Genomic DNA, 22,435 nt, shown 5'->3' with positions numbered 1-22,435 from the left:
TTTCACAGAATGCAACCAAATGACGCAAATCCCTGTCAGGATCTTATGGCTGAATGTCCCTTTCTGTAAGAGTAGTTACAGTTGAGTTTGTATCATTGAATTGTAGTTCCTCCTACAAGTCACAAGAATAGCTATTAGCCCCTATTTTTAAAAATCCGGTTCTCTTTAGTCTCCTAATCCTCACCTGTTTCAATTTCCACCTTTTTATCACAGATATGAAAAAGCACCTTTGTTGCTAAAAAGCACTTTCTGGCACTGAAGGCTCCCAGTGGAGCTTTGCAGAAAGACTTTGTGGAAACTTATGTAGTGTTTAGCTCAAAATAAGCACCCATAAATATTTGTTGACTAAAACATTGAATAAGGAATCCGGAAACCGAACATTATCCTCTCTAAGTAATAAATTATTAAAGCTATGATGATCTCAATTGAATGCGAAGCACTCTATCTTTTTTCACAAAGCCAAAGTGGCTCTAAGACTCCTTTTGGAAGGCTCAAAATTTTGAGTGTTCTATGAAATGTAAGAAAATATCCATCACACAAAAGCCTCATCTGTCACTTCTCTTTTTGGAAAAACAGATGCTTGGGACCCTTATTTAAGCGTCTTGACTCCAAGTACAATGAATTGCAATAAGAAGGCTTGGCAGGAATCGAAGCTACTAAACACTACGCCTGTCTCTGGCTACTATCAGAGACTGACCCCAACTATCCCAAGTGTCAAGAATGACATTCATGTTCACTGCAGGTGGGCAACCTGAGGCAGAAAGAGAAAGGAAATGCCTTATCAAAAATACTCTGAGTTGGACAGGCACCGTGGCTCATGCCTGTAATCCCAGCACTTTGGGAGGCCAAGGCGGGTGGATTGCTTGAGTCCAGGAGTTTGAGACCAGCCCGGGCAGCATGGTGAAACCTCATCTCCACTAAAAGTACAAAAAATTAGCTGGGCATAGTGGTGCATGCCTGTAGTCCCAGCTACTTAGGGGCCTGAGGTGGGAGTATCGCTTGACCAGGGAGGTTGAGGCTGCAGTGAACCCTGATTGTGCCACTGCACTCCCACCTAGGTGACAGGGTGAGACCCTGTCTCAAAATGAAAAAAAAAAAAAAAAAGCCAGGCATGGTGGCTCGTGCCTGTAATCCCAGCACTTTGGGAGGCTGAGGCAGGTAGATCACTTAAGGTTAGGAGTTTGCAACCAGCCTGGCCAACATGGTGAAACTACATGTCTCCAAAAAATATTTATAAAAATTAGCCAGGCATGGTCATGCATGCCTGTAGCCCCAGCTACTTGGGAGGCTGAGGCAGGAGAATCACTTAAACCCGGAGGCAGAGGTTGCAGTGAGCCAAGATCACGCGACTGCACTCCGCCTGGGTGACAGAGCAAGACTCTGTCTCAAAAATATATATATAAGGAAAAAAAGAAACAAAAAATACTCTGAGCCATCAGCACAGGCATCACATGACCACATATCTTTCTTCTGCCTTAAATGGATGTAGCAAGTGTGTTCTCTTGAACTTTTTCTCCATTAAAAGAACGAAAGGTCCCAATAATCTGGAGAGATACTCATACCTGATCTGCTGTGAGCAGAGGCTCCTCGTTGATACCAGAATCATTCTCACTCTTCTCATTGAACTCTTCCTCTTCTTTCTCATGGATCTGGAGAGAAGGTAGGGAGATGGAATTCTGGGTGATCGTCAGCAGAAGTGGGATTGCCTCTAGTCTCAAGAATGGATGATACTGACTGGGAGGCCACTCCAGCCAGCTGCTGTCTAAACAGTAGAGCTGAAGAGGTGTCCAGAGTTTCATCCAATTCCAAACATATCTTTGCCCCATCACTGACTCCAGCATGCTGCACTGAATACAACTTGGCAGGAAAAGATGATAGGGGAGTGGCCAGCACCATTCTGACTCGAAGGGAACAGCACTGTTTTTTAACCCAAAGATGGGTCATCCTGGGGTGAACAAGGCTCCTTCTCCAGGTAAGTGACACTGCAACAAACTGCAGCAAAGATGCCCTGATTTTGTTAAGAAGTTCCACCCTGGGGGTTTGTTTCCAGATTTCGTGTTACTAGGCATTTTAAGGAATAGGTTGTTCTAGTCCAAATAATGATGACTTTCAGAATTTGATGAAATGCCATACTGTTACTGGAATCCAGGCGTGATGTCATAGCTGATGGCAGATGTAAGAAATGTACATGGGACATGCCACTGAATAACCTGACCGCATGAACTAAACAACAACAAAACTATGAAAGAGAAACCCATTTATCTCATTTGCCCTGTGTCTCTATAATTCCATAATCCCAAGTAAGATTCTCAAAGTTCACAGCCATCAGAATTCTAGATATTTAAATCTAACAAGATAGTCAAAGCATATCTGGCTCAACTGACCATATCCCAAACTGCCATAGTCTGGCACTTATATTTGTCCCACAGAAAAATTAATCCCTGAATACCTCACAAGCTGTATGTCTAGAAGTCTGATTTGAATGTCATCCAAGGGGGAGGCAGGAGGTGTCTCTAGGAAATCTCTCTGTTGAGTCACCTCTCATCCAGGAATGAATCCTCCTTTCACTCCAGTAGCTAGCACACTCACTGGCCCCTTCCCTGGGGCTTGTATTCTGTCTTTTCTAGCAGGAAACAGCCCAGCGCCAATCCAAGCAATCATGTCAGAGGTAGTCTATCCTCAGAAACTTCTCCCGTCTTCTGTGAGCTCTGCCTTGGCAGACATCCCAAACAGAGCACATCACCTTTTATCTCCATTTGCTTAAAACCAGGACTATGTCATTTAAAAAGAAAAAAAAATAAGCAAATATATCTTAAATGCCACCCGTGCTCAACCTAGATATGGGGTAGGACAGGGAGGTAATGGAATCATCTGAAGGGTCCGTGTACCAGATGGTGACATCTATTTCCGCTGTCAAACCCATATGCTCCTCTCTCTGCCAAGTCCACCACCTGTGGTAGCCTTGTGGTTTCTACCGCTCCCCACTATGCAGAACAAAACTCCTGGAGCTACACTTTGTTCACAACTACACTCATGTGGAAGAACTTTCTTCAGGCCAGAAAGTCCTGCAGTAGAAGTTAGCCCAAAATTAAGAGAACAAAGATACATTTGTTCCTCCAGATCAAAATTAGGGGAGAAAAAGGAGGAAATTTATCAATATGTTCCGAGCCCAAGTTAGTGTGAGCCCAAGTTAGGCTCATCCTGGGAAACAGGTTTATTTTTTATAAGCATCTAACAGCAACTGTTAGTCTATAATCAGGAATTGGCAGGGGGTAAGGGGTGGTGGGCACTAAGTCTATATAAAAATGTCATGTTTACATTTTCTGAAATGTGGCTGATTTTAGTGGGTTTACATCCCTGACTGTTAATATTGCTTCTTTCAACTACACCATCTCCTCCTTCCCCAAGGTCCTCACTCCCTGGGGAGTTCCAGGAAGAAAGCAGGGAGGAAGCTTCTAGGGATAGATCCTTCTTGCTGCTCAAATGCTAATAAGCCTGGGCTGTGGCCGGAATGATGCACTGGTAGAGCCTCCCTCCCCTCCCCCTCTCAGACACAACGCCTCCAGGTCTGAATTGTCAGGCTTGGGAAAACAGAGATGGGAAAATCAATTATAAGCTATGAAAGGTACTGTGAGTTCCTACTATTATGGGAACCATGCTCATCCCTTGTTTTCTTATTTCTCAGAAGTCTGCCACTAGAAAATAAAATAAAAGGAGAGGCATACACAAAATACTGCCAAGAAAACCCTGGCTCCTTCCCTCTATGTGTAGATTACCCCCTAATCCTTGGGCTTCCCCACCTCCATCGTGCCCCAGCCTCTTCTCCTCCCTCTCCAGTGTTTGATTCTGATCCTCTCACCCTTCCCACCCTCCCTAGATCTGGTTCCCACATTTTCTGTCCATCCTGCTAGACTTTGCTCTGTTCCAACAGCATCCATCACTTCTGCACAAGCCCTCGCCTCTTTACAGGCACTGTTTACAGACTCCCTCCCTCCCCTCCTTGACCAGGATAGTATCCTGTGCACAGGGTGGAGAGCTGGAGGGGAAACAACGAAAGGGGGACAAAGAAAGGTTTTTGAAAAATGACAGCCCTTGTGCATATAAATACTGTTGATCCTAGCATAAGACACAGACATAGAAATTGTGGTAGAGAGTTCCTTTAGTCCCTTGTGTGGCAGTGGGGAAGCTACCTGTCAAAAATAACTTCAGACCACGTCATTTGGGGTTGAATTTCTTTGTCAGCTAAAACTGCTAGTTGTTACCAGGTGTGGTGGCTCACACCTATAATCCCAGCACTTTGGGAGGCCGAGATGAGAGGATTGCTTGAGTCCAGGAGTTCGAGACCAACCTGGGCAACATGGCGAGACTCCATCTCTACAAAAAATAGAAAAATTAGGCATGAGGGCACACCTGTAGTCCCAACTACTCAGGAGGCTGAGGTGGGAGGATCAATTGAGCCATGGAGATGGAGACTGCAGTGAGCCATGATTATGCCACTGCACTCCAGCCTGGATGACAAAGTGAGATCCTGCCAAAAAAAAAAAAAAAAAAAAAAAAAAAAAAAAAAAACAACTTGCTAGCTGTTTGGATACTATTGAAGTGAACTATGCTCTTCCAAGAAAAGTGATTCTTCCAAATGACTTCTTCCCAGAATTGAGAAGATTTGAATCCAGAAAGGGGTCTGGCCATACCATTCAGCAAGCTGTTTCTTCCTCCTGCTTTTGGTAAGAGTGTGCCTCTAGGACTATAACATGAAAGCTTAAAACTTGAAAAGAAATGCAGAGAACCTTCCCTGAGGCCTATAACATTGCTAAATCTTGCTGCACAGTAAAATGTTCTGAATGATAATTAAAATTATGTGGAGTCCTTGATTCCAATAATGACTATTAACCAGTGTATTTTATTAAAGTGTTTCAAATGACCCCATTCATAGAAAAGGTAATTTTTACAGCACATTTAGCCCTTTTCATAATATTTTCCTCCCCCTACCACTATTGTTTGACATGAGTGGTTGCCCCCCGACAAAAATTAAGAGAACAAAGATACATTTTTACCTTCAGACAAAAAGTAAAAAAAAAAAAAAAAAAAAAAAGAAATTCACCACAAATGTGTCCCTTTTTTTTTTTTAGAAACAGGGTCTCACTCTGTCACACAAGCTGAAATGCAGTGGCACAATCATGGCTCACTGAAGCCTCGAACTCCTTGGCTCGAGTGATCCTCCTGCCTCAGCCTCCCAAGTAGCTGAGACTATAGGCAGGTGCCACCACACCTGACTAAGATGTTTTTTTGTTTTAAATTTTTTTAGAGATAGGGATCTCACTGTGTTGCCCAGGATGGTCTCAAACTCCTGGCCTCAAGCAATCCTCCCACCTCAGCCTCCCGAGTGGGATTACAGGTGTGAGCCACTATGCCTGGTAACTATGTCCCTTTTATGCTTATGAACAACCAGGAAACGTCTGCATGGATTAAGTCAATGGCTGTGCATTCCCATAGGGAGATGCACCAGGGCATGCAGCCAACAAATATTTGTTGAAAGAATTGCCGGGCGCGGTGGCTCAAGCCTGTAATCCCAGCACTTTGGGAGGCCGAGACGGGCGGATCACGAGGTCAGGAGATCGAGACCATCCTGGCCAACACAATGAAACCCCGTCTCTACTAAAAATACAAAAAACTAGCCGAGCGAGGTGGCGGGCGCCTGTAGTCCCAGCTACTTGGGAGGCTGAGGCAGGAGAATGGCGTGAACCCGGGAGGCGGAGCTTGCAGTGAGCTGAGATCTGGCCACTGCACTCCAGCCCGGGCGACAGAGCAAGACTCCGTCTCAAAAAAAAAAAAAAAAGAAAAGAAAGAATTAATGAACAATTGAAAAAGAGAGGACTGAGAGCAGTACTATCATCTAGATTCAGTCCACTTCCACAGGTAACTTAGCTATTTAGTCACCTGGAAAAGAGGAAGACATGACTGGGTATGGTGTCTCATGCCTGTAATCCCAGCAATTTGGGAGGCCAGGGTGGGAGGGTCACTTGAGCCCAGCCTGGGCAACATAGTGAAACTCTGTCTCTACAAAAAAATGAACAAAATTAGCCAGGCATGGTGGTGCACACCTGTAGTCCCAGCTACTCAGGAGACTGAGGTGGGAAGATTGCTTGAGCCAGGGAGGTGGAGGCTGCGGTGAGCCATGACTGTTGCCACTGTACTGTAGCCTGGTTGACATAGTGAGATCCTGTCTCAAAAATATGAAAGGCATAATTCACTGTCCTGGACTTCCAATTTCCTCTTATCCAGACAACCACTGTCTGCTATTAAATAAAGGTTATAAGGTAAAAGGAGACTGTGTTTTACATCACAGTAACAGAATAGATTGATAAATTGAAAGCCCCAATAAAAGTGGTAAGTTGTGAGAAAAATAATAATGACTCCTACAGACTTATTAACTCAAGCAAATTATTTTGACGTAAAAATGTAAATCTACATTTATTTATTCACCAAGTGCCTAGTGTAGGACCAAGCTTACAATGAAACTCTGAGGAGTGTTCCACAGTCTCTCTTGCATCATCCACATAATGACTTCTTTTTTTTTTTAAACAGTCTCACAAAATCACCCAGACTGGAGTCCAATGACATGATCAAAGTCCACCGCAACCTCCAAGTCCTGGGCTCACGCAGTTCTTCCACCTCCGCCTCCCAAGACCATAGATGCATACCACCACTCACGGCAAACTTTTCCTTTTTTTTTGTAAAGAGTGAGTCCAGTACTCCCTCTTTATCTTTACCCAGGCTGGCTTCTAACTCCTAGGCTCAAGTGATCTTCCTACTTCAGCCTCCCAAAGTGCTGTGATTACAGGTGTGAGCCACCACGCCCAGTCCATAACATAATTTTTAAAATGATTTCCTGTTTCCATTTCTTTATAGTAGAAGGTGGGTACACAGGAGATTGGGCATACATTTATCAGCCCTTCCTCCTCAAACCCTACTAAAATGAGAGTCAAGGGATCAAAAAAGAATAACCCAAAAGGGATAAAGTGAACAGGAGAAAAGACAACAGCAAGAGAAGTGGCAGAAAACAGATGCCGGCCCAGCAGGCTCAGCAGGGTTAAATGAGAGGAGGCTGTCCAAGGTAAAGGGGGTCACACTGCAGATGCTGAATGGCTTAGGAATTGCAGACCCTGAGGGGCAGCATGGTGGGGCTACATAAGGAAGATTTGCTGGTATCCTTCATAAGAATAGTGAAACCCAAGTGTCTTCTTCCAACCCAGATAGGAAGGGAACTGCATCCTCTCAGCTCAAAAGGACTATATAGACTTCACTCTGAGCAGGTTGAACTAGAGGCTCTGGACTCAGAGCACCAGGCTATCTAAAAGTGAGGGTGAGGGTTCTCACCAAAAACAGAGAGAGGATGTAAGACTCTACAGACCGACTCACCAGACAGACCCCTGGCCTCCTTCCCTGATTAGGCTCCAAGGACACTGGCAGTTGGTTTATTCTGTCCATCAAGCCATTGGAGGACATCTCTCTATGGATACTATAAGTCTACAAATACATGCCAACTGTCAAGATCTCCGAACAAGATGCATAGGTCCTTACTGGCACTGTGATCCAGCAGGAAACAAGCCCTGACCCCATAGCCTTCTAGGGCCTCACTTTTTTTTTTTTCAAGGGTTTCGCTCTGACACCTAGGCTGAAAGGGAGTGGCTCAATCTCAGCTCACTGCAACCTCTTTCTCCAGGGCTCAAGCAATCCTCCCACCTCAGTCTCCTGAGTAGTTGGGACTCCTGGCGCATGCCACCATGCCCAGCTAATTTTTGTAATTTTTGTAGAGATGGGGAACTTGCCATGTTTCCTAGGCTGGTCTCAAACTCCTGAGCTCAAGCAATCCACCAGCCTTGGCCTCCTAAAATGTTGAGATTATAGGCATGAGCTATCACCAGCCACTTTTTTTAAAAAATTAATGTTTTTAGAGACAGGGGCTTGCTCTGTTGCCCAGGCTGGTGTGCAATGGTGTAAACATAGCTCACTGTAGCCTCAAACTCCTAAGCTCAAGCGATTCTCTAGCCTTAGCCTTCCAAGTAGCTGGGATTACAGGTGCATGCCACCAGGCCCAGCTAACGCTTTTTTTTTTTTTTTTTTTTTTTACTTTTTGTAGAGACAGGGTCTCACTATGTTGGCCAGGCTGGTCTTGAAAATCCTGGGCTCAAGTAATCCTCCTGCCTAGGCCTCCCAAGTAGTTGGGACTATAAGTGCACTCCATTCACCATGCCTGGCTACCTTTTTGCAATTTTTTTTTTTTTTTTTTTTTGATAGAGTTGTAGAGATGGGGCTGGTCACAAACTCCTAGGCTCAAGGGATCCTCCTGCCTTGTCCTCCCAAAGTGCTGGGATTATAGGTGTGGCACCATGCCTGACCATAAGGCCTCACTTTTAAATATGAAAAGATGCTCAAGGATTGCCAGACATTTGAAAATAACCCCCAACATGAAAGACAAAAATGTATAGAGGAGGGAAATCAAAAGCAATAGAGAGAGCAGAAGAAACCTCTTCTAAGAAACTGCTATGCTTGCCTTCAGAAGGATAACAGAACACCTTTCTTCCTCAAAACGTGTTCCATTTATCAGAATTAATTTAAAAACTACGAAGATGTAGACTTACTAAGACCAGAAAAAAGACAAAAAAACACAAATTTTGTAAAAACTGGAAAGGGCTCTTAGAAATTAAAGGTATGATAGAAAATTTAGACTTTTCCACTGAGCTGAAGGCTGAGAAAGTTCCCTGGAGAGTGAAACAAAATAAGCAGATAGAATATGGGAGGAGAAAAATATTCAGAAGATCAGCTTCAGAAGTCCAATACTTGAATAAAAGGAATTCTAGAAAGCAAAAACAGAAGAGATGGCCCCTTTCAGCCATGACAGAGTAACTAGTATTGGACTTACCCCTCCTACCATAAACAACTACAATCTGGACAAAATCTATGAGCCAATTGTTTTCAGGCACTGGACACAGGCAGTGCAAGGCTGTGATCCTTGAAAGAAGGGAAAAACATGAAATAAATGAAATAAATAAATGAAAGCTGAAGGAATCTGTCACCTGTGGCTCTACACTACAAGACACGCTATTAAAAGTATTTTGGGTTGAAAGGAAATGATAAATCAGGATCTTCAGGAAAAAATAAGGAACACCAGAAACGATAAATATGTAGGTAAATATTTTTAAAGAATTTTTTTTTCCTTCTTCTGTTTTCTTAAAAGACAACTAACTGTCTAAAGCAAAACTAATAACTTTGTGTTGTGGAGTATATAATGTAGATTGAAATAAATATATGACAATTATAGCACAAAAGATGGAAGGAATAGACTTTATACTATGACAAGTGTTTTACATTTTATGTAAAGTGGCACAATATTAATTCTAAATGGACTATGATAACTTAATAATGTATAGTGTAATCCCTAGAGAAACCACTAAAAAAAAAAAAAAAAAAAATAGGACGAGGTATAGATACAAATCCAACAGAAGACATAAGATGGAAAGCCAAAGAATATTTGATCAACCCAAAAGCAGGCAAAAAAGGTGGAACAGAGGAACAACAAAACAGCAACAAAACCAGATGGGACAATCAGAAATGAAGACAATACGCTTCAACACAGGTTATCAATATTATGTCAAATGTCAGTGGACTATACACTATGCAAATAAACTAAACACAATAATCAAGAAGCATAAATTGTCAGACTGAATATAAAAACAAGATCCGGCCGGGCGCGGTGGCTCAAGCCTGTCATCCCAGCACTTTGGGAGGCTGAGACGGGCGGATCACGAGGTCAGGAGATCGAGACCATCCTGGCTAACACGCTGAAACCCCGTCTCTACTAAAAATACAAAAAAAAAAAAACCAACCTAGCCGGGCGAGGTGGCGGGCGCCTGTAGTCCCAGCTACTCGGGAGGCTGAGGCAGGAGAATGGCGTAAACCCGGGAGGCGGAGCTTGCAGTGAGCTGAGATCCGGCCACTACACTCCAGCCCGGGCGACAGAGCAAGACTCCGTCTCAAAAAAAACAAAAACAAAAACAAAAACAAGATCCAACTATATGCTACCTGCAAAAACGCACTTTAAATAAAAAGACAGAGATAGGCAGAAACTAAAAGGATTGAGATAGATACACACACACACACACACACACACACACTTTGCAAACAGTATGCATAAGAAAGCTTGAATGGCTACATTCATATCAGACAAAGTAGATTTTAAGATAAGTATTACAGAGAAAGAATGACATTTCATAATGATAAAAGGATCAACTAATCAGGGAGATGTACTCAGAGCTTCAAAATATATAAACAAAAATCAACAGAACTAAAGAAATAGAAATAAATGCACAATAATGGTTGGAGATTTTAATAAACCTTTCTCATTAGTTGACAGAATAAACAGACAAAAAACATCATTTGGAACACAGAGGAATTCAACAATACTATCAACCAAGTTAACCTAGTTGACATTTATAGCACATTACAACCAACAATTGCAGAATGCGCATCATTTCCAATGGCACATATTACATTCGCTAAGATGTACCATGTGCTGGACCCTAAATCAGTCTTAACATATTTTAAAAGATTTAAGTCATACAAAGTATGTTCTCTGACAAAATTAAATTAGAAATCAATTTTTAACAAGATAGCTATAAAACCTCCCAAGCACTTTGAAATTAAGCAGCAAACTTCCAAATAACCTATGGGTTAAGGAAGAAATTGCAAGAAAAAATTAGAAACTATGTTTTTAATTGAATGATGAAAACCTACCCAATCAAAATATGTAGAATTCAGCTAAAACAGTGCTTAAAGGGAATTTTATAGCTTTAAGATTGTTTTAAGTTTAAACTATAATCAAATTTCCTTCCTTAGGAAGCTAAAAAACTGAAGGGCAAATTAAACTCCTGCTAAGTAACAGGAAGGAAATAATAAAGCTAAGAGAGAGAATCAATAAACTAAAAAGTTAACAAACAAAAAAGGCAATCAAAGAAATCAAAAGTGGTTCTCTGAAAAGATCAATAAAGGCGATAATCCCACAGACCAGCTGACAAGAGAGAGTGAGAGAGGGATGGAGGGAGAGAGAACACAAATTAACCATGTCAGGAATAAAAAAGGGAACATCACTATAAATCTTATAGACATTTTCAATAACAAAACAAAATTATAAACAAATGAATGGTCAATACATTCAATGATTAAATAGATAAATTCCTTGAGAAACATAACTTATCAAACCGGACTCAGTAAAACTGAATTTGTAACTGAAAATCTTTCACAGAGAAAAACCCTAAGCCCAGATGCTTTCACTAGTATAGTCTATCAAACATTCAAGTTAGAAATAATACCAATGTAATACAAGTTCTTTAACAAAGTAGAGATAGGATAATTTCCAACTTATTTTATGACATTAGAACAAAATAAAATTTCAGGAAAAGAACATGATGCAAAAATCTTTAATAAAATATTGGCAAGTCAAATCTCACATTATATAAAAAAGATAAAATATCATAACTAAGTGGGGTTTATTTTAAAATAAAATGCTGGTTTAATATTTGAAAACCAATTAATGTAATTCATCACATTAACATGACAAATTGATCTACATGTATAAATTGATCTGTAGATTCTGCACAATCACAGTCAAATTTCCAGCAAGATTTTTTGCAAAAATTCATCCGCTGATTCCAAGATTTATGTGGAAATGCAAAGAACCTAAAATAACTAAAACAAATTTGGAAAGAAAAAAAAGGACACAGTTGGAGAACTTATATTACTTTATTTTCAAGACTTACCATAAAGCTACAGCAATCAATACAGTGTGAGATTGGCATAAAGATAGACACATTTTAAAATAAATTAGGGATGTTAAAAAAAGACACACACATATATATACCATTGAAACAGAATAAATAATTCAGAAGTAGATCCACACATACATGATCAATTGATTTTCAACAAAGATGCCAAAACAATTTAATGGGGAAGGGATAAGATTTTCAATGAATGGTACTGGAATAATTGAATAGCCATATGCAAGAAAATAAATCTTGAAGCCCAGCACTGTGGAGTGCCTCAGTAGTCCCAGCAATTTGGGAGGCTGAAGCAGGAGGATGGCTTGAACCAAGGAGCTCAAGACCAGCCTGGGAAACAGCAATACTTTATATCAAAAATTTTAAAAAATGAGACCTGACCCTTACCTCACACTATATACAAAACTAATTTGAAGGCTGGGCACAGTGGCTCATGCCTGTAATCCCAGTACTTTGGGAGGTCAAAGCGGGTGGATCACTTGAGGTCAGGAGTTTGAGACCAGCCTGGCCAAAATAGTAGAACGCTGTCTCTACTAAAAATACAAAAATTAGCTGGGTATGGTTGCAGACACCTGTAATCCCAGCTATTCAGGAGGCTGAGACAGAAGAATCGCTTGAACCTGGGAGGTGGAGGCTGCAGTGAGCCAAGACTGAGTCATTGCACTCCAGCTTGGGCGACAGAGCAAGACTCCATTTCAAAAATGAAAGAAAGAAAGAAACTCATTTGGCCGGGCGCGGTGGCTCAAGCCTGTAATCCCAGCACTTTGGGAGGCCGAGACGGGCGGATCACGAGGTCAGGAGATCGAGACCATCCTGGCTAACACGGTGAAACCCCGTCTCTACTAAAAACTACAAAAAACTAGCCGGGCGACGTGGCGGCACCTGTAGTCCCAGCTACTCGGGAGGCTGAGACAGGAGAATGGCGTGAACCCGGGAGGCGGAGCTTGCAGTGAGCTGAGATCCGGCCACAGCACTCCAGCCTGGGTGACAGAGCGAGACTCCGTCTCAAAAAAAAAAAAAAAAAAAAAGAAAGAAACTCATTTGAGATGGATCATAGACCTAAATACAAGAGCTAAAATTATAAAGCTTCTAGAAGAAAACTTAAGAAAAAAAAATCTTAGTGACCTTGGGTTTAACAAAGATTTCTTAAATACAACATAAACACAAAGTATAAAAAGGAAAATATCAATAAATTGGACTTCATCGCATTTAATTTTTCTTTCTTTTTTTCTTTTCTTTTTTTTTGAGACAGAGTCTCATTCTGTCGCCCAGGCTGGAGTGTGCAATGGCACGATCTTGGCTCACTGCAACCTCTGCCTCCCGGGTTCAAGCAATTCTTTTGCTTCAGCCTCCCTAGTAGCTGGGATTACAGACATGTGCCAGCATGCCAGGCTAATTTTTTTTTTTTTTTTTTTTTTTTTTTGTATTTTTAGTAGAGACGGGGTTTCACCAGTGTTAGCCAGGATCATCTCAATCTCCTGACCTCGTGATCCGCTCGCCTTGGCCTCCCAAAGTGCTGGGATTATAGGCGTGAGCCACCACGCACAGCCTAATTTTTCTTTTTGAGAGGGGGTCTCACTATGTTGCCCAGTCTGGTCTTCAACTCCTGACCTCAAGCGATCTGCCCACCTCAGTCTCCCAAAGTGCTGGGATTACAGGCGTGAGCCACCACACTCAGCCTTCATCACATTTAAAAAACGTTTGCTCTTCAAAAGATAATGTTAAGAAAATTAAAAGGCAATCTATAGACTAGAAGAAAATATTTGTAAAACATATATTCAACAAATGATTTTTATCTAGAATTTATAAGAAACTCTCATGGCCAAGCACGGTGGCTCATGCCTGTAATCCCAGCACTTTGGGAGGCTGAGGGCAGATCATGAGGTCAGGAGTTCAAGACCAGCCTGACCAACATGGTGAAACTCTGTCTCTACTAAAAATACAAAAATTAGCCAGGCATGGTGGTGTGCATCTGTAATCCCAGTTACTTAGAAGGTTAAAGCAGGAGAATCGCTTGAACCTGGGAGGCAGAGTTTGCAGCGAGCTGAGATCACACTACTGCACTCCAGCCTGGTCGACAGAGCAAGACTCCGGCTCAAAGGAAAAAAGAAACTCTTACAACTCAATATCAAGAACACAGACAATGTACTAAGAAAATGCACAAAAGATTTGAAGAGGCATTTCACCAAAGAAGACATACAGGCCGGGCACAGTCACGCCTATAATCCCAGCACTTTGGGAGGCCAAGGCAAGTGGATCACTTGAGCTCAGGGATTCGAGACCATCCTAGACAAAATGGTGAAATCTCATCTCTACTAAAAATACAAAAATTAGCTGGGCATAGAGGTGTGCACCTGTGGTCCCAGCTACTTGGGGAGCTGAGGTGGGAAGATTGCTTGAGCCCGGGAGGTGGAGGTTGCAGTGAGCTGAGATTGAGCCACTGTCCTCCAGACTGGGCAACACAGCAAGACCCTGTCTCAAACACACACACACACACACACACACACACACACACACACACACACACACATTGTAAATAATCACTTGAAAAGATGATCAATATCCTATGTCACTAGAGAAAAGCAAATTAGAACTGAAATAAGGTATCAATTTTGTTACTACCCATGAAGATGTCTAAATTTTAAAGATTGTCCATAGCAAGTGTTGGTGAGAATATGGGACAATTACAGCTCTCGAACTGGGAAACAGTTTGGTAGTTCCTTAAAAATTTAGACATGGGTGTTAAATGATGAGAACAAATGGACACACAGAAGGGAACAATACACACTGGGCCCTACTGGAGGATGAAAGGTGGGAGGAGGGAGAGGATCAGGAAAAATAACTAATGGATACTAGGTTTAATACCTGGGTGATGAAACAATCTGTACAACAAACCCCCATGACACCAATTTACCTATGTAACAAACCTGCACATGTACCCCCGAACTTAAAATGAAAGCTAAAAAAAAAAAAAAAAAAAAAAAAAAGTTGAACATACACCTACCATATGACTCAGCCATTCCACATATAGGTTTTTATCCAAGAGAAATGGAAGCATATGTTCACACAAAGACCTACAGAAGAATGTTCACAGCAGCTTCATTTGAAATATGCAAAAACTAGAAAAAATAACTGTTCATCTATAAGCGAATGAATAAGCCACTGGTGACATATCCATAGAACAGAATACTACTCAACAACAAAAAGAAATGAACTGTTGCTATACTTTAAAACATGGATGAATATCTAATTACACTGAGTTTAATAAGCCAGACAAAAGGAAATATACATATTGCATGATTCCATTCATGCAAAATTCTAGAAAATGAAAACTAATCTACAATGACAGAAAGCAGATAAGTGGTTGCCCAGAGATTGGGCAGTGAGAGAGAGGGATGATGAATATGTTGAATATCTTGATTATGGTGATGGTCTTGCAGATATATGCAGATGTCAAAATTTACCAAATTGCTCACTGTAATATGTGCAGTTCATTATATGCCAATTACCTTTCAATAAAGATATGGGGAAAACAAAACAAAATAAAATAAAATGGTAATACATCATGATGAGGTTGTGTATATCTCTAGAATGCACGGTTGAGTTGACATTTGCAAATTAATTTATGAAATTCATCACATTAACATCATAAAGGAGAAAAGCTATATAATCATCTCCACAGAGGCAGTAAATAGAAATAGTAAATCTTCAGAAAAATAATAAGAAAACATCACAATTTAAAGTCATGAGCTTCTAGGTTGAAAGGATTCACTGAGTATAACATAATGAAGGAAAAAAAAAAACTTCATTCTAAAGCACATTATTGTAAAATTTCAAAAGAGAAAGGAAAAGGAGAACATCCTAAAAACTTCCAGAGAGAACCAAAAAAGTCATACAATAAAGGAGCAGGAATCTAAAGATGGAGAACAGAGTCAGCCAAAAGGACTGGGAATCAGAACAGATTTGGGGTTTCTCAACACAACCTAATGCTAGAAGAGAACAAAGCCCTCAGAATGCTAAATAATAATATTCTTATATATCCTAAAAACCATTTCCTCTGTACCCCTTTCTCAAAAATATGCTGAAGAGTTTGGTTTGTTGTTGTTTTTTCACCAAAACAAGGAACTATATCTAGAAAGATTTTTTAAATATGGCAACCAGAGGACAGGAGAGGAAGACAAAAGAATCCCCAGCATGAAGGGAAGGATGTTCTCCAGGCAGCCGCTGTGCAGCTGATCTAGCGAATGACCAGACCAGTTTGTAGCAGAAAGATGAAAGGTACTAACTGGGATGTTTTCAAGAAAAAAAACATGGAATTGACACAATACAGTATCTGATTCCTTTAAGCATTGTGTTATTTATACTTTTTAATTTTCTGAAAATTTTGATTTTTAACATTTTAAAGAGCTTTCTGGTGCAGAGAGACTGTATCTTCAAGATTAGCCAATTCTGGCTGAGTTCAGTGCCTCACACCCATAATCCCAGCACTTTGGGAGGCCAAGGCAGGCGGCTCACTTGAGATTAGAAGTTCAAGACTAGCCTGGCCAATATGCAAAACCCTGTTTCTAACAAAAATACAAAAAAAAAAAAAAATTAGCTGGGCGTCATGGCACATTCCTGTAATTCCAGCTATTTGGGAGGGTGGGGCAGGAGAATCACTTGAACCTGGGAGGTGGATGTTGCAGTGAGTGGAGATCATGCCACTGCACTCCAGCCTGGGTGACAGAGTGTGACTCTGTCACCAAAAAAAAAAAAAAAAAAAAAATAGCCAATTCTTAGAGATAGCAAAGGGCTCAGCAAACCTTCTATATGCAAACTAACCAAAGCCAAGCCCTGCCCCCTCTACCTGACCTCTACATCCCAGGAGGCAGAGTCCTCTGCCTTAGTCATCCCAGGGTCAGGTACTACGCACTAAGGACCATCCCTAATGTTTACAGCTTGCAGAAATTACTCAAACTAGCCAGTCCTAAACTGTTTACCCCGTCTTGCCATTCCTGAGGCACTAGCCTGGCTCTCCCCTGGCTACTTCTCCCTCCAGAGAACACTGGAGCTTCCCATGGGGCCCCACATGGCCCCACTATAAAACTGGAGCTATATGCAAAAAAAAAAAAAAAAAAAAAAAAAGTAGCTAAAAGAAGTGCAAGCAGTTGCCTCTATGGAGTAGGGAAAGACAAGAAGGCAGGGGTCTACTGTTTGCAGGGGTTGTTTTGTCTTGTACTTACAGTGCATTACTTTCAAAGCATTAATTAACTTTTTAAACTATGTAGATGTGTTACTTTGATTTTAACAAAAAATGACTCTCTTTGCAGTCACAATTCATTAGTTGGTACAATATTTAATTAAATTTCTGAGTGCAGTCACAAGGACAGCATAAACAGGTTTGGGAACAACTGATTCTCAAAAATGGACCACTTGGTCAGGTGCAGTGGCTCACACCTATAATCCCAGCACTTTGGGAGGCCAAGGCGGGTGGATCACCTGAGGTCGGGAGTTCAAGACCAGAATGGGCAACATAGTGAAACTCCATCTCTACAAAAATACAAAAATCAGCTGAGCATGATGGCAGGTGCCTGTAATCCCAGCTACTCAGGAAACTGAGGCGGAAGAATTGCTTGAACCTGGGAGGCGGAGGTTGCAGTGAGCCAAGATCACGCCATTGCATTCCAGCCTGGGTAACAGAGTAAGACACCGTCTCAAAAAAATAAAAAATGTATTTAAAAAATGGAACACTTAAGTGGAGGTATGAGGGGTGACGAGAGAGAAACCTCACAGCTGTGCATAGTCAGCATGCCAAGTGCTTTTGATCGTATGTTTTACAGAAGGAATACAGAGCACTGGTTAATTTGGTAAATCGTTTAAACTTAGGGCAGGTAATAGAGCTCCTACTGTAATTAATCCAGATAATAAAAGAGGATGAAATAAAACAGCCTTAATCCATCTACTTTTGCTACCCTGTCCTTTTCCCATGGGTTAGATAGAAGAAATACTACAAGGAACAGAGCTCAAGCTCATCCTTCTCAGGGTCATTCAGTTTGCTCTGAAATATTAACCCTCTTGAGGGAAATCTGGAAATTAGGATAAATTAAAGCCCTTTTGAAGGGCAGACTATCTTACATATCCTTTGGCTTAATCCACAAAATGAGTTGGAAAGGTGTCAAAAGAGATAACAAAGCAAAATCTGCCTTTTGTACCATGATGGACCTGATTTGATTTCAGTAACTAGATTTATTCCATTATTGCCTCCATCTCCTTTGCAGTTTGTGTAAGCACTAAGCACCATACCTGCAAGCATTACAAGAGAAAATGCACAGCCGAGATTTCAAGACAGGACCTGAGACACAGCCTCCTATGTCTGTGCTGAGGAGGCTTGCAGGAAATCTTGGTTTCAAAGTCACCATCTTACCTGCTGCCTTCAATGAAGCCTTCAGGTTTTGAGTACCTTAGATTGCTAACTACTAGAAAAATGGAGAAGGATATATACAGCTACATTTTCAACAAATCAGTCAACTGCTGATCTCTTTGCTGTGCTATTTTGAGCAATAATCTACAATTATATTGCAGCGTAAGAGGAATCTGTTTCTTGCTCTTTTACTTGGACTCAATTCTGAAACACTTAGAAAGATTAGATCCATCCAACTCTATCACTTGCTGAGCCCACAGGGCTGTGACAGCCCTTCTGATGATAAATTATCAAAATTTCCTTCACAGCTGAAACTAGAAAACCAAGTGAGGCAGAAATTGGCTTTTAACATAGAGCCATTAAATGATTTTTACTTTTTGCTGTGCTCTGAATGTTTACGTCCCGCCCCCCAAATTCATACGCTGAAATCCTAATGCCCAAAGTGATGGTATTAGACAGTGAGACCTTGTGGAGGTGATGAGACCATGGAGGTGGGATGCCCACAAGTACCTTTCTCAAAGAGGCCCAAGGGAGCACTTTAGACCCTTCTACCATGAGGAGACACAGTGAGAAGGGGCCGTCTGTGAACCAGAAAGCAGGTCCTCACCAGATACTGAATCTGCCAGTGCCTTGATCTTGGACTTCCCTGCCACCAGAGCTGTGACAATCAACTTCCGTTGTTTATAAATTACTTAGTCTAGCCCAAACTGACTAAGAAACCATTCCATATGTAGATTCAGATGGGAGGGGCAATTTGGATCTTCTGAAAGGCCACCCCCTTTATGGCCTCTGCAAATCAACTCAAAATAAATATCATCTTTATTCTTCAGAAGTCCCTAGGCTACTTTCTTCCTTGGAGTCAGTAACTCATGGAGTGTGACTCTGGTCCAGACACATAAATGTCCCCTTGGTTGAGTTTCATGAAGAATTCTAGGCCAGCATGGTGGCTCACGCCTGTAATCCCAACATTTTGGGAGTCCAAGTTGGGTGGATTGCTTGAGCCCAGGAGTTTGAAACCAGCCTTGGTAACATGGCAAAGCACCATCTTCACAAAAAATACAAAAATTAGCTGGGCATGGTGGCATATGCCTGCAGTCCCAGCTACCCAAGGAGGGTGTGGGGGTAAGGCTGGAGGATCACTTGAACCCAGGAGGTCAAGGCCGTAGTGAGCCGAGATTGCGCCACTGCACTCCAGCCTAGGTGACAGAGTGAGACCCTGTCTGAAAAAAAAGAGAGACTTCTTCCCCATCGTGTGTCCACATTGCTAATATCTGGGCCCTACCTCTGGCCATTGTCAGGTGCAAGATCCATCAGTACTTGTTCTCAGCACTGTTTTTGGTGGGCCTGAACTGTTCATTTAAGATGGGAAAACCTAATTTTTTAAAACCATCATTGTTTGAACCCAAGAGAAGCCCGTGACAGTTTTCTCCTCTTATTTCAGGCCACTTTATTCTTCATGTTGTAGTACACAGATTAGAAGTATTGAAAGTAATGGCAGGCTGGGCATGGTGGCTCACGCCTGTAATCCCAGGACTTTGGGAGGCCAAGGCAGGCAGATCACGAGGTAAGGAGATCGAGACCATCCTGGCTAACACGGTGAAACCCAGTCTCTACTAAAAACACAAAAAATTAGCCAAGCACGGTGGCAGGCACCTGTAGTCCCAGCTACTCAGGAGGCTGAGGCAGGAAACTCCCTTGAACTCGGGAGGCGAAGGTTACAGTGAGCTGAGATCGGACCACTGCACTCCAGCCTGGGCAACAGAGCAAGACTCCATCTCAAAAAAAAAAAAAAGGAAAAGGAAAGTAAAGGCAAAAACCACAATTACTTTTGCACCAACCTAATAGAAGTAATCTGTGTTTATGCTTTTCTGTAGATAACCATTCCTATCACTTCAGCTATATTGGGTGTCTTCCTTATCTTATTTTTCACCCTCCTCCACAACTCCTACCTTCCCAACGATTTTTTTTTTTAATTGAGATGGGGTCTCACTGTGTCATCCAGCTTGGAGTGCAGTAGCATGATCTTGGCTCACTACAACCTCCGCCTCCTAGGCTCAAGCAATCCTCCCACTTCAGTCTCCTGAGTAGCTGGGACCACAGGCAAGCGCCACCATGCCTGGCTAATTTTTTGTATTTTTGGTAGAGATGGGGTTTCACCATGTGGCCCAGGCTGGTCTTAAACTACTGAACTCAAGCAGTTACCCACCTTGGTCTCCCAAAGTGCTGAGATTACAGGCATGAGCCTCCATCAACAATTTTGAGCTTTATTACACAGCGAGGAAGACTGTTGAGTTACTGAATGTTTTTCTAACTGAATTCCACATCTTCTCAAGCCCTGCTAAACCAGGGGCCCCAGAGAGGTACCTCAGTGTCAGAGCAGTTGCCATTCAGAGCCTCGATGTTTGGATCCCTCCAGTCTTCTGACAGTGAAGGGATGTAATTGTCTGTCAGAGCATCCCAAACCCTGTAAACAAAGAGAAGCTCTCATTAACACACATCTGTGGCCTGGCCCCGCCTGGAGGAAGGAAGAGCTGGGCTGGGAGGGGAGAGAAGCTTCTGTGTGTGCCAGGCTGAGATCATCTGCCTTCCAGCATGCAGGGGCAAAGTAGCTTAAAAACTGAATCAGAGGCACATCCAGGGGAGAAAGTCCATGGAGCCTGGCCAGGGGCTTCAATGTGAAAGGTGTTTGCTTGAGGGAAGAGGAATTTCCTACCATTGAGATACAAATGGCAGCGTCTATAATCAAACCGACTCTGGCTCTGAAAATAAATCTGCCCCTCATCCAAATAGCTCATGTTTCTGAATGTCAGAGATGCCCATGTTTCTTTTCCTATGGGGAGAGAGAGAGAGAGAGAGAGAGAGAGAGAGAGAGAGAGAGAGAGAGAGAGAGAGAGGGAGAGAGAGAGAAAGGGAGAAAGAGAGAGGAACATAGAGACAGAGAGATTTGGGCAGTTTTTCTGGCTGAATCTCATTAAGATCAGAATCATTATCTAGTTTATAACCATTTCAGTTTCAGAGGTCTGCAATCTAAATGATCAGGAATTCCCTCCTTGACATCGAATGTAGGTAAGGGAATAATGCCAATGCTATGAGTACTTACTTACTACCCAAAATGTTCTATCAAACCCACGGGTTGCTAGATCCTGCCCTCGAGCAATGTCAAATCTAAATCCTGCATTGTGTCATTCCAACATCACGGACACTCTAAGGTAAATACTGTGTATAAAAGAAACCAATAAATACACCTCTGTCTACACAATTCGTTTTTAGTGGGGAAAGATGGGGCTACATTTATTACATTTCTTTTTAAAATTCTGATATGTACGTTATAAGAAAGGATTTCTACAATTCTTGTTCCTTAACTTATTTCAGAAAGATTTCTTAGGAAAAAAAAAGGAGGGAGGTTAGGGAAAATTTCAGAGTCACAATCACTTACACATCAGGAAGATACATGAATTATTCAACACCAAGAGATTAATGTAAATCAGTAAACAAAGCCCTTAAGATAACGACTGCCATGGAAGCCAATGGCACCTGAATTAATATTAATGAGGCCAGGCGCGATGGCTTACGCCTGAATCCCAGCACTTTGGAAGGCAAAGATGGGCAGATCACTTGACTCCAGGAGTTTGAGACGAGACTGGCCAACATGGTGAAACCCTGTCTCCACAAAAAATACAAAAATTAACCGGGAGTGGTGGCATGGGCCTGTAGTCCCAGCTACTCGAGAGGCTTGAAGTGGGAGGATAGCCTGGTGCGTGGGAAGAATCTTAGGAAGTCGAGGCTGCAGTGAGCCATGATTATGTCACTGCTCTCTAGCCTGGGTGACAGAGCAAGACACTGTTTCAAAAAACAAAACAAAAACAAACAAAACAAAACTAAAATATTAGATAATGATAAATTAGGGCTCTATGCTGCAATCTCCTTCAGGTGCCTAGGCATGTCAAACACAAATTATACCTGTGAGAGCAAGATTTTAAAAATAAGCAATGTGTATATATATATATATACAAGCACACAGACACTTGAAATGAGAAAGTAACGAGGGCACTATTAACTAAACAAAACGCCCATACATCACATCACATTCCTGATTTTGTTTATGTCAGGAATGCAACATGATATATGGGTGTATAAGCAAAAAGACTTTCTTAGTGCACAATGCATGTAATTGGTGATGGAACAAATAAAAGGAACCCAA

At 41.8% G+C, this 22,435-nt stretch overlaps 1 protein-coding gene across 2 annotated transcripts in view; it reads right to left on the bottom strand.

Annotated features, from left to right (window-relative positions):
* Positions 1-22,435, bottom strand: part of FEZ1 (fasciculation and elongation protein zeta 1) — a 52,869-nt gene that overhangs the window by 17,602 nt on the left and 12,832 nt on the right. For both annotated transcript variants that reach the window (XM_010352980.1, XM_010352981.1), the window contains exons 3-4: positions 20,599-20,698; positions 1,563-1,649 (exon numbers count right to left, since the gene is read on the bottom strand). In XM_010352980.1, coding sequence (XP_010351282.1) covers positions 1,563-1,649; positions 20,599-20,698 — 187 coding nt within the window. The remainder of the gene's footprint in view (positions 1-1,562; positions 1,650-20,598; positions 20,699-22,435) is intronic.

The sequence above is a fragment of the Rhinopithecus roxellana genome, chromosome 15 (genome assembly GCF_007565055.1).
Source record: "Rhinopithecus roxellana isolate Shanxi Qingling chromosome 15, ASM756505v1, whole genome shotgun sequence".
Taxonomy (NCBI): domain Eukaryota; kingdom Metazoa; phylum Chordata; class Mammalia; order Primates; family Cercopithecidae; genus Rhinopithecus; species Rhinopithecus roxellana.
Note: the sequence above shows the minus strand (reverse complement) of the source record. Positions and strands in the feature narration are given on the sequence as shown.